We start from the raw sequence: 11513 nt of genomic DNA, 5'->3' as shown, positions 1-11513 counted from the left end.
AGACAATCAATTCACACCACTCCCCAAAGGTGTGCATGTGTACACTCACACGTATACAACCATATATACACATGAGCACAGTCACACAGTCAGATCTGGCACATACTTGCAGCCAAGGCTGCCCCATCTCTAGCCATGTCTCAGATCAGGGACACCCAGAGTCCTGCTCTAGAGTTCTTTCCCAAGAAGTTAAAACCGATGACCATTCCTGCTTCTGTTGGTGTGAAAAGGGTGTGTTGGTAGGAATGGAATCCTACTGGACTGGATTGGAGAGAGGGCATAAATCAAAACCCACTAATGCTTGCTTTAACATGTCCTCTGGTGTACTGTGGTGTGTGTGTGTGTGTGTGTGTGTGTGTGTGTGTGTGTGTGTGTGTGTGTGTAAATGTCTCCTGATTCCGACTGGCTCAAGTGTGTAAGGAAATGAGATCTGGTATTGAGTGTAGGCAGTGGCAGCTCCGACATGTGCTGCAGGGCCAACCCAGCATAAGATTTAAATTTTGCTGGGGCTCAGCCCAAATCCTCACTTAACTCAGCCCTGCCACCCTCCTCTACATTCATCCTATGCCTACATTCATGCTCCCCTTCTCACTGTTTCCTGATCATGCCATTTTCTTCCACAGCTTTCCCTGTGTTTTTCTCTCTGCATAGAAAGCCCTTGTCTTTTTTCCTGACAACTCCAGTCTGCCTTTTGTATCACATATTACAGTTATCTGCTGACATGTCCACTTTCTTCAAGAGTAGAGATCGTGCTCTATTCATTGCTATACCCCCAGAGCCTGGCACAGAACAGTTCTCAACAACACTGGTTGGACCAATAATTGAGTAAGCAGCTGTTGCTCCCAGATTCTATTTCTCCTCCACACCTTTGCACTGTCCAACTCTACCCCAACTCCCTGGGCCCCCATGAGAAGGGGCAAAGGTTTCAAAAGAGAGAGTAGAAAGTTTGGGTTTGGATTCTTGAGGCCTTGGAGACTCATTAGAATCTCAGTAAACAGGAAAGGATGTGGTACTGAACTGTAGAGGTGTGGCCAGCAAACTCAGAGGCACTCACACTTCTAGTGGGAAAAGACAGAGAATCCTGCAAGTTTTTTCTAGTGTCAGGGAGGATGTCTTAAAGTCTTCAAGTCTCAACCGAAATAGTCTGTAAACACACCTGGTTCTTCTGGGTTAAGTGTTAGGGTGTGTTGGGAATGCTCAGACCTGGGCCTGAGCCAGCGCCTTCCTGGAAGGAGATGATTCTGTCTGCTGAGGTGGGGGCGGTGCAGCTGAGAAAAGAGGTCCCCTGGACCAATGTTCTTCACACTTGAATGTGCAAACAAATCCTCTGGGAAACTTATTAAAATGCAGCTTCTGATTCAGTAGGTATGAGGTCAGGCCCAAGATTCTCCTCTTCTAATAAGCTCCCAGGTGATGGGACTGCCCAGGGGTGGGGGCAGAGGAGAGAGGACGGCAGAAAGCAGATGGAATCACACTTTGAATAGGAAAGGCCCAGAAAATTGCCATTATGATCCAGACACTGAGGGCTTAGGGCTCAGACCTTAAAAGGAGAGGCTGCCATCAGCAATGTCAAAAAATGTTCAGGAGATGATGCAGGAGACAATATAGTATAAAGCCAGCCTGACAAGTATCTGGCACGCTTGCCAACATGTACATTCTTTATTCTGTGACCATGACAGAGGTCACTAGTGGATTAATATTCTGTAACCTGGGGTAAAGCTAGCACCCATTTCACAGTTCTTTTGAATATTAAATGTGATTATAAATGTGTATAGTGCTTAGCATAGTGTCTAGCACATAGAAAGTAATTAAATAAATGGTGGCTACCACATAGAAGGATGAATGGGTTGGTTGCACAAGAAGAGGGAATGTGAGTAATGGGCTGGGAAAGAGGAAAGAAAGCAAGAGAGAGAGAGAGGAGTCAGATCGCTCAGTGTGGGGAAGGATACGAGGTGGACAAAGGCTGTGCTAGCCTGGGGATGGCTAGATGTCCTGCTCTCTCTGGATGGAACTGAGCTCCCTACTGATACTAAAGCTTTTTGATGAGTAGGGGTGCATGGCACTTGTTACCTTGAGATATCTGAGTTCAGAACTTCTTGTCAAGGAAAACTGTGAAAGACTTGGAAATGGTAAAAAACAATTACTGTGTGTCCTTGAAGGCTATCTTTGAGTTTTAGTATCATTCAATTATTTTACAACTCAGATAACTAATAATAATAGAAATGGCTTTTGTCCATAAAAATGTAAATTGTGTCTGGTAAAGATCGAATTGATTATTGCCCAGTGGATATTGCCCAGTTTTGCATTAAGCAGATTTATTTCAGCATTCTTCATGGTATAGATATTTGGATATTTGGATTCTGTTTTCTGGATTCCCCTTTGAACATCTTATTGGTTCCTTCATTAATTAATGAGTTAATGAAAATGTTGATGTGTTCATTGTATAGTCGTATGAGAGTAATTATTCTGCCTTATAGAAAAGTTGTTTTTAATGATTCTCATTAGCAGTGAAGATTGAACAAGAGATGTCTGCCCTGGACAGTTTTGCCCCACATGCTCCAAACACCACATTACATAATGTCAAGTTTATAAGGAATTGTTCCCAATTTCATTGCCTGTTTTACACTCTCCAAATAGATACAGTATGATTCCCTATTTAAGCCTAAACACATTCTCAAACACTTTTATAGTGAGCATGTTTTAAAAACATATAATGAACACCATTCATTCATTCAACAAATTAGATGGCAGTCTCCATGTGGGCAAGGACTGAATTTGTGCATCTCTAGAGCTTAGCAAGTTCCTGACTAATGGTAAGCACTAAATAACTACTGAGCCAACATATGAACAAATAAGCTTAACTAGCAGTTATTAAGCACTTACTATGTGCCAGGAAATGCTTTAAAAATTTTATTGAAATTACTTTGTTTAGTCCTCAAATCAGTCTTGCAAGTATAATATCTATTCCCATTTACAGATAATGCAGAGAGGTTAGTTAACTTCCCCAAGGTCAACAGCTAGTAAGGGACTAAGCCGGGATTCAAGCCCAGGTATTCTGCATCCAGAGCCTGTGACCTTGGGTACTCACTATGTACCAGGAGTATTGCTAGGCTGTGGGACACAAAGATAAACGCCCAAACACAGATTCTTCCTCAAGGAGGCCAAGAAACTAACAATAATGTGATGTGCTGTGATAAGTAAGAACATGGTGTGGAGACAGGATTGGTCAGGGACATGGCTGGCTGCTGAGGGGTACCTGACCTCAGGTAAATTTTGAAGCACTAGTAGTTAATATCCACGCTAGGGGAAGGGAAGGGTATTCAGACTACAGGAATAGTATGTACAAAGTCATGGAGTATGGTTGGTCAGAGATCCTAAGAGTTCTGGAGGCTGGCATATAGAAGTATAGGGTGGGTTGGTGGGAAGTGAGACTGGAGAGCTAGGAGCCAATTCCAGATGTTGGAATGCTTTATGTGTGAATGAGGGAGGGAGTTGGGACACCCCTTGCAGGATTTGAAACACCATGCTCCATCCACTCCTCACCCACAGGATGCTAAACCCAGTACACAGAATTTCCTACAAGCCACATTCCTCCCCAGACAGCACCCTGGGAGGCCTGGACCCAGAAGGAAATGCAATTTGAGTCTGGAACACTCCCTGTGCCACCCTGAGGCAGTGGCTGGGAATCCTCTCTCCTTCCCTCCAGCCCACAATTTTTGCTGTCTTCCCTGTCAAGCAAGGCCACTTCAGGCACACTCCCTCCTGTCATATTCTCCTTTGAGGGTGAGGCCAGAGATGAGAATTAAGCACCCTCCCTCCCCTGCCCACCCTCTCAGTCCATCATCCTAAGCAACTGCAGAGCTTGGCATGGCCTAGGACCCAGTTAGAGGAAGGAAAATAGGGAGACGTTGCTTCCTCGGGGAGCCATTGCTCTGGGCTGTACCCTCCCCTCCTACTGGGCTGAGGCTGGTGATTAGCTGGGTTAATTATATCCAAGCCATTTCCGATTGGCACAATCCCACCCACCCACAGAGCCTGCCCAGAAGGCATGCAGGCTGGGCCCAGGGTCAGGATGCCTGAGTGCCAGCTACCCTGGGAGGGTTCCTGACCCTTGCAATGGCCAAATGGAAGGTGGTTGTGCTCCCTACTCCAGCACCTCTTCCCTGCCTCACCCCAGGTATCTTTCTCACCACTTCCTACCCCCATCCTTGCTTTTGCCTGTTCTCACACAAATCCATTTCCCTCCCCTCCCCGAGGTCTGGAATGAAATCATGGGGCTCTGAGTTCTGCACAAGGCCGCTACATAAACACTCTGATTGAGGCTAATTATAAGGGCCAGGTTGGGAGGCTGGAGCCTTCAGAAAGCTTCGCTTTTAAACAAAGGGCCCAGGGCTCAGCCCCCAGCCCAAGCCGGCTCCTCTCCAGGCTTCATTAGGAATAAGGAGGGGTACTTGGCCACAGGCAGTTCTCTTTAAACACAATCAATGGTGCCGAGCTTGTTCCACGTCCCAAGTCCCGTCCTGTCCTTTACTCCAGGCCTCAAATCCTGGCTTTTCCCAGATGGTTGGAAGTCTGCAGTGGAAGGCAAGGCAGCTGGGAAGGGGCTATCAGGCTGTAAGGCTGGGGATGGGACAGAGCAGGGGGAGGGGGAGGCGCAGGGAAGCCAGCTGTGGCAGCCCTAGCTCTCATTAGCCAGCTTCAAAGCTGGCTGGAGAGAGAGCCCGCCTGCATGTGTGCCCTGCTCACTCAGGCGGGTTAAGACATTTCTGTTCTAATCAGAGGAAAGAGAGGTAAAAACACACTGCCCACCACTACCCCGAGGAGCCTCTGGACTGTGAGCTGGACCTAGAGTCAGGTAGAAAAGCTGGGAGCGCAGGAAACCATTTCATTCTGTTAAAACTACCAGTAACAGTAGGTTAAAAAACCCTTGAGAAATGCATATCCTTTGATCCAGTGACTCTGCTTTTAGGAATTTATCCTATGTAATTGGAAAAGCACTACAATTTATTGAACTCCTACTAAGTGCTGGCTTGGTACATGCATCACCTAATCTGATCCTCACAACAACCTTGTTGGACGTGATGGACGTGTACTATAGCCTTTTTACAAATGAGTGAGGTTCAGAGGTTAGACTTCCACAAGGGCTCACAGCTGGCACTGTCTCATACCAAAGCCTGTACTCCACACATGATCTGTACTCCACACATGGTCTGTGTGTATGTCTTTCCCCTTTTCTCCCTCAACTGCAAAGGTATTACACATTCCACTGTGCTGCATCTTGATGACTTGTTACTTGCTGAAAAGACAGGATCAAGTGAGTAATGTGGTTTGGGGGTGTTCCTGGTTTTGTAGGCCTGATAGTTCTCCTTCCTGAACACCACCACCACTTACTTTCCATAGCAGAGGTGATCATACTGGGTAACTCTGTAGAGTCTGAGAAGGTAAAGGCTGCCTGTTGGAGAACTGGAGACACCCAGTAATCAGGACTAGTCTAAACCAGGAATTAGAAAACTAGCATGGGGGTGGGGATGGATAGCCAGTCCATAAATCCCCTAAAGTTACATACAAAATTGTGTGTTCACAAGGGTCTGGCCATTTTCTCCCAGAAAAAGGTCCAAAGATTTTTCAGGTTCTCAGAGTGGTCAGTGGTCCCATGTAAAATTTATTTAGGAGGATGTACTGAGAAGGGACCCTACTATAGTGAGCAGCTAAATTATCAAAGGGACGATGCCTCAGGGATGGCAAGATCCTGGGCTTGGCTTCCCCAGACATGTGTTCCATGGCACACAGGGTCCATACTTTCCCAACTCCAGAATCCAAACCCTATCTGGGGCCTCAACACCCTTCAGAAAATTTTTTGAGATAATCCAGAAGTAAATTGCTCCAGATTCCACGGATGCTCCTGAGGGAGGGTAAGACCTAATCCTTTGTGGGATGTTCAGAAGAATTCTGTCTTGGAAAACCTTAGTGTTCTGGGGCTGGCTCTTAAAGGACAAAGAATTTGTAACTTATACAACTATTTTCAGAAAGGGAGCCTCAGGGACGGTGAGGAAAAGCTGAAGCCTGATCAAGAAGGAGTCTGGAGGAGAATGCTGTACGTAGAGAACCAGCAGTCCTGCTTCTTTGTGAGGTGGGTGAGGTAAGAGAAAAGGTAGAAAGTGCTGTGGCCTCAGATTGTCTCAGTGAAGGGCTTTCCTTTTGAGCCCTTGACCCTCCACTGGACAAAGCCTCACTCCTTCAAAAGAATGGACCAGGCCACCAATCACCCACAGATTGAGGGACCTAGAAATCTGCAAAAGCAGACCTCCAAGCCCATGTGTTTAACTGGGTTTTCCAAGCAAGGGAATGGAACCCCCTCCACCTCCAAGGGAGGCAGTGTGGTCAGGTGGTTTACCTGGGGGTCTCTGCTCTGCACTTTCTCCCATAAATTCCCTACATCCTGGGCTAATACTTCTCTTCCTCTTAAGAGTTGTTTCATTAAAGCAATGTGAGCAGCCAGGGAGGAAGTCCCTCACTACTTTGTTAGGTAATTCAGCCCCTGGCCATCTCTTTGGAGGAAGGGAGGGCATATGTAATGATCCTTTCCAAAAAAAAGGCAATTATTGATCTATCCTCCCCCCACCATAAAACCTATTTGTTCAGTTTCCTTGGGTGCTCCATTGGCCAACTTTCAGGAAAGGCGGTTGAGAAGGATAATAGCCTTCTTCCAAAGCAAAATTCCCTTCCTCCCACCCCCTACTCAGGGAAATAAATGGTAATCTTTGCTAGTCCATCATCTCCTGCTATTAACATGAGGGTCCAGTGACAAATGTACCTAAAGCTACATACTGAGCTGGAATTCTTGGGGGCTTAGAGGTGGGGCAAGCTCTTCCCAAATCTTCAACAGAGAGACCAGCACTCTTCCCACTGGGCTCCATCCCAGCCACTGGAACACCCCCGCCCATTCACAGGCTTTCACCATTCTTTCTCCGAGAGGCCCTCGCAATTTGTTTGTAATTTAACTCTTTCCTGAAGCCCTTGTGGAGTTCCTTCAGAATCTTGCAACAAATGGAGCATCTATAGGGGGTAAACTCCCTGGCCTGCTTTGATAGTTGGGGAAATCTCATGTTGGGACTTCACACATACCATCATTTCAGAAAAAAACTAGTTTTAACTTAAAACACTGGCGACTGGCACAAATTACTTGGGGGAAGGTTATGTATTTTGGGAAGGGTCTCTACTGAAATCCCGAGGCTTCATACAATCCCAAACAAAGCCATACATACGATTTCAATTACCACCAAACATTTCAGATCCCCTCCCCCAACATAAACTAACACACGCAAACACTTTAAAGTAGGGGTTCTAACTTACTTTCTCCCTAGTTCCAAAGACTGCCAACAAAGGGTGATTAAGGTACCATTTTCCTGTCACCATGTAGCTCAGAAAGCAAGGTTTGGAGCAGACCTCATCTCCACTCCACCCCCAACCAGTAGGTCAGGGGGAGAGGGAAGGAGGAGTTGTGGTTTGGTTAACTAATAAAATGTTACAACCCTGTTAAATACAATTAAAGGGCTAGATCTCTAGAAGATAATTAAATGCACTTTATTATGATAATTAGCTTTTAATTTGCACTATTTTCAAGAGTCAAAATATGGTGAAAATTGAGTTATGTGGCATACTTGTTCCACCCCACCCCTTGGTTTTCAAATCAATCCTTTGGAATGAAGATTCTAAAATATTCCAAAGAGCTGAGAGAAATGATGTGTATTGGACGTTGCAATTCTCATACTAGCCTCAAATATACTTTAAGAAAAGTCTTGACTTTTATTTTTGGGGGGTGGGGGGAGGGTAGGGAGAAGATAAGAAGCATCTGTTATAAACATTCTATCAATCTTGTGATATATAATGTCAGGTAAACACTCAACCCACCCACCCCCAGTCACAAAGAGCCTGCCCAGAACCTTCTTCCAAAGCAAAGATACCCACCTTTTTTTTTTTTCTTTGAAAATAAACCAGTCTTTTGTCAAAGGAAAACTAAAAATTCCACCGGCCCATCTGTCCCCCCTCCCAACCCACAAACAAACCCCAAACAACAAAACCCACACATAACACACACACCACCCCGCAAACTGCTAACCTGAATGCCAGAGATGACACTGTAGGTGGGAAGCAGACATCAGGGGAGAAAGGCGAGATGCAAGGGCATCTCCAAACTCCATTTGCGAGTTAATGCTCCCCCTAAAAATGGAGGCGGTCAGGATCTTACTCAAGGTAGTGTGTGTGTCTGTGGGGCGGCAGTGGGGGTGTCTTTGTTTCAAAACACACTTCACAAAGCACTTTCTGCCCTGTCCAAGCTCTTGGGGCAGCGAATTGAAAGGTCAAAGAGGAGAAAGATCTTCCTGCCTGCTGGGGACTAGGCCAGGGAGGTGGAGGCCATTTCGCACCAGATCTGTACCCCCTCCCCATCTTCCCACCACCGCATTCGTTGGTTTGGGTTTTTCCTTACAGGTCTTCATCTCAGTTGGGAGGGCTCCAAAGATCCAGTGAGGGAGATAGGACAAGTGAGGAGAGAAAGGGGGAAAGGGAAATAAAACACAAAGAATCCAAGTCTTATTCACAAACATCCAACGGCTTCCACAGGCCCAGTGTCAATAGAAGGCTCACAAGTTTGGCTTTAGAAGTTAAATGTAACCAACTCCCAATTCCTCACACAGCCCACACCTCTTCCAGGAGGCCCTGCCAAATCACCAAAAACTCCGAACCAAAGTAGGGGATGGTGTTTGAAAGGGCATTGAAGAAAGGAGAACCCCCTCATCTCCTTCGCCCCCACCCCCAACCCCTCTCCTTAGCCCCGGTGCCCCTCGCTGCTTTTTTTTTTCTTTTTTCTTTTAAATAGAGAATATATAATTAAATTTACAAAGACTATTTACAGTTTTAATTACAAACCTGGTGGGGGTGTTGTCAGAGTTCTCTTTAAAAAGCGACCTAAAAAAGAAATGGTTTCATTGTTCTTTATTTAAAAAAATAAAATAAGGAGTCTGTAGGAGCCCCCAAGGGCGGAGGAAAGCAGGGTGAGACCCAGCCTGGGGACACGGCGCAGCGGCGCCCCCTCACACGGTGGTCTCGCCGTGCCGGCTGTTGGTGAGGCGGGTGTAGAACTTCCTCCACGAGTGCAGCGTCTTGCCGGACCAGATCCAGAAGCCCGACGTGATGCCTACGATGAGTGTCATGAGGTATTTGATCATATAGACGGTGAAGTCGGGCGACATGCGCGGCGTGTAGTGCGCCGGGCACGGGATGGCCAGGCTCTTGCAGTGCTGGCTCACCCACGAGCGCTCCCAGTGCTCTCGGAAGGCCTGCTCATAGAAGTAGCAGGCGATGACGATGGTGGCGGGCACCGTGTAGAGCACTGAGAAGACGCCGATGCGCACCATGAGCCGCTCCAGCTTCTCCGTCTTGGTGCCGTCGTGCTTCATGATGGTACGGATGCGGAAGAGTGACACGAAACCAGCCAGGAGGAAGGACGTGCCTATAAACAGGTACACGAAGAGCGGCGCCAAAACGAAGCCGCGCAGCGGGTCCAGGCTGTTGAGGCCCACGAAGCACACGCCGCTCAGCAGGTCGCCGTCAATCTGGCCCATGGCCAGGATAGTGATGGTCTTGACCGCCGGCACGGCCCACGCCGCCAAGTGGAAGTACTGCGAGTTGGCCTCGATGGCCTCGTGGCCCCATTTCATGCCCGCCGCCAGAAACCATGTGAGTGACAGGATGACCCACCAGATGGAACTGGCCATGCTAAAGAAGTACAGCATCATGAACAGGATGGTGCAGCCCTCCTTCTTGGTGCCCTGCACCACTGTGCGGTAGCCGTCCTCGGAAAAGCGCTCGTTGCACACCACGCGTTCCTGGAGCACGAAACCTGCGATGTAGGCCACCGAAACCATAGTGTAGCAGCCAGACAGAAAGATGATGGGCCGCTCGGGGTAGCGGAAGCGCTGCATGTCCACCAGGTACGTGGTGACGGTGAAGAAGGTGGAAGCGCAGCACAGCACCGACCAGGTGAGGATCCAAAGGCGTGCGAAGCGCGTCTCCTCCTGCGAGAAGAACATGGAGCCGTCGGGCCGCGCTGGCTCGCAAGGCGCCGCGCAGTCGCGCTCCCCCAGGAACTTGTAGCTGAGATAGGATGGTACCTTGAGGACACGCGGGCAGTGGAACGGGTGCTCCAGAGTGGCGTAACGCGGGGGCAAGCCGCCGCCGCCCGGGCCGCCCGGAGTGCCCGCACCCGGCTGGAGACCGGGCGGCGGCGCTGTGGTGAGCAGCGCGGGCGCGCCGTCCTCCGAGTGGTTCTGGCCCACGCAGATTTGCTCCGCGCCGTGGCGCGGAAAGTGCTCGCAGCGCAGGCGCTCGGGCCACTGGAAACCGAACTTGTTCATGAGCGCCTCGCAGCCCTGGCGCGCGCGCTCGCAGATGGAACGGCACGGCGGGATGGCCTGCTCCAGCACTGTGCACACGGGCGCGTACATGGAGCACAAGAAGAAGCGCAGTTCGGGCGAGCACTGCACCTTAACCAATGGGTAGAACTGGTGCACCTCCAGGCCCGCGTCTTCCTGGTTCGTGTGGCCCAGAAGGTTGGGCATGATGGTCTGGTTGTAGGCGATGTCGGTGCACAGCGGGATGGAGATAGGCTGGCAGAAGCCGTGGTCCGGGATGGAGATGCCCTTCTCCCCGTGAAACTGCGCGGGCGCGGCGGCGGGCAGCATCAGCAGCGGCAGCAGCAGGCGGGGCAGGGCGCTGCGGGGCCGCATGCTGGCCGCCGCCGCCGCCGCCCGGCTCCCGCGCGCCGCCCCCCCCCGCCCGCAGCCCGGGACAGCACGCCTTCCCCGCCGCCGCCTCCCGCGCCTCTTCGCAAACTTTGCTCGCGGCCGCGGAATTGGGGAGGCCGGGCGGGGGAGGGGGCGGCGCGTCTGCCAGCTCGCTCGCCGCAGTCCGACTGAGCCGCGGGGGACGCTGTGCGCGGCTGGCCCTCTCGTCCTCCTCCTCCCCCCGCCTCTCCCCTCCCTGCTCCACCCAGCGACTCCTTTGTGCCTCCCTCCAGCCTTCACCTCGGCCTCTCCGATCCCAATTAGTCGGTTTCAAGGGGGCCCCCGCCGGCAGCCCCGCCCTCTCCTCAGCCCCCCAAAAAAGGGATCCTTGAAACCGCCCCGTCGAGCCCTAAGCACCATCCCAAAATGTGCTCCCGGCCAATAAGATTTAAACCGGAGGACCAACCCCGAGGGCTGGATTGGTCTACCACAACATAATGAGATCAGAAACCAGATGCCAACAAAACTTTCCCTCCTCCTTTTGCTCTTTAAAGAGACAAGCTATTATTATATTCAGGATTGTTTGCCCAGCACGGGATTTCTCCGGAGTCGCTGCGGCGAGATCTGGAGACACACATTCCCCAGAACTGAGGCAGACGCAAGCCACTCAACCCTGGATCGCTCTTTTTCCGGGGGCCAAGGCGCTCTCCCGGCTAGGGCCTCTTTAAA

General features: G+C 49.9%; 1 protein-coding gene across 1 annotated transcript; it reads right to left on the bottom strand.

The window, feature by feature from the left end:
* Positions 1-8902: 8902 nt before the first annotated feature.
* Positions 8903-11097, bottom strand: FZD2 (frizzled class receptor 2). The gene has a single exon (XM_017670937.3). The coding sequence runs from the start codon at positions 10785-10787 to the stop codon at positions 9093-9095; it is 1695 nt and encodes a 564-aa protein (XP_017526426.3). The 5' UTR covers positions 10788-11097; the 3' UTR covers positions 8903-9092.
* Between the last annotated feature and the right edge of the window lie 416 nt (positions 11098-11513).

This window comes from Manis javanica, chromosome 4 (genome assembly GCF_040802235.1).
Source record: "Manis javanica isolate MJ-LG chromosome 4, MJ_LKY, whole genome shotgun sequence".
NCBI lineage: Eukaryota > Metazoa > Chordata > Mammalia > Pholidota > Manidae > Manis > Manis javanica.
This window is presented reverse-complemented; position numbering and strand designations above follow the sequence as displayed.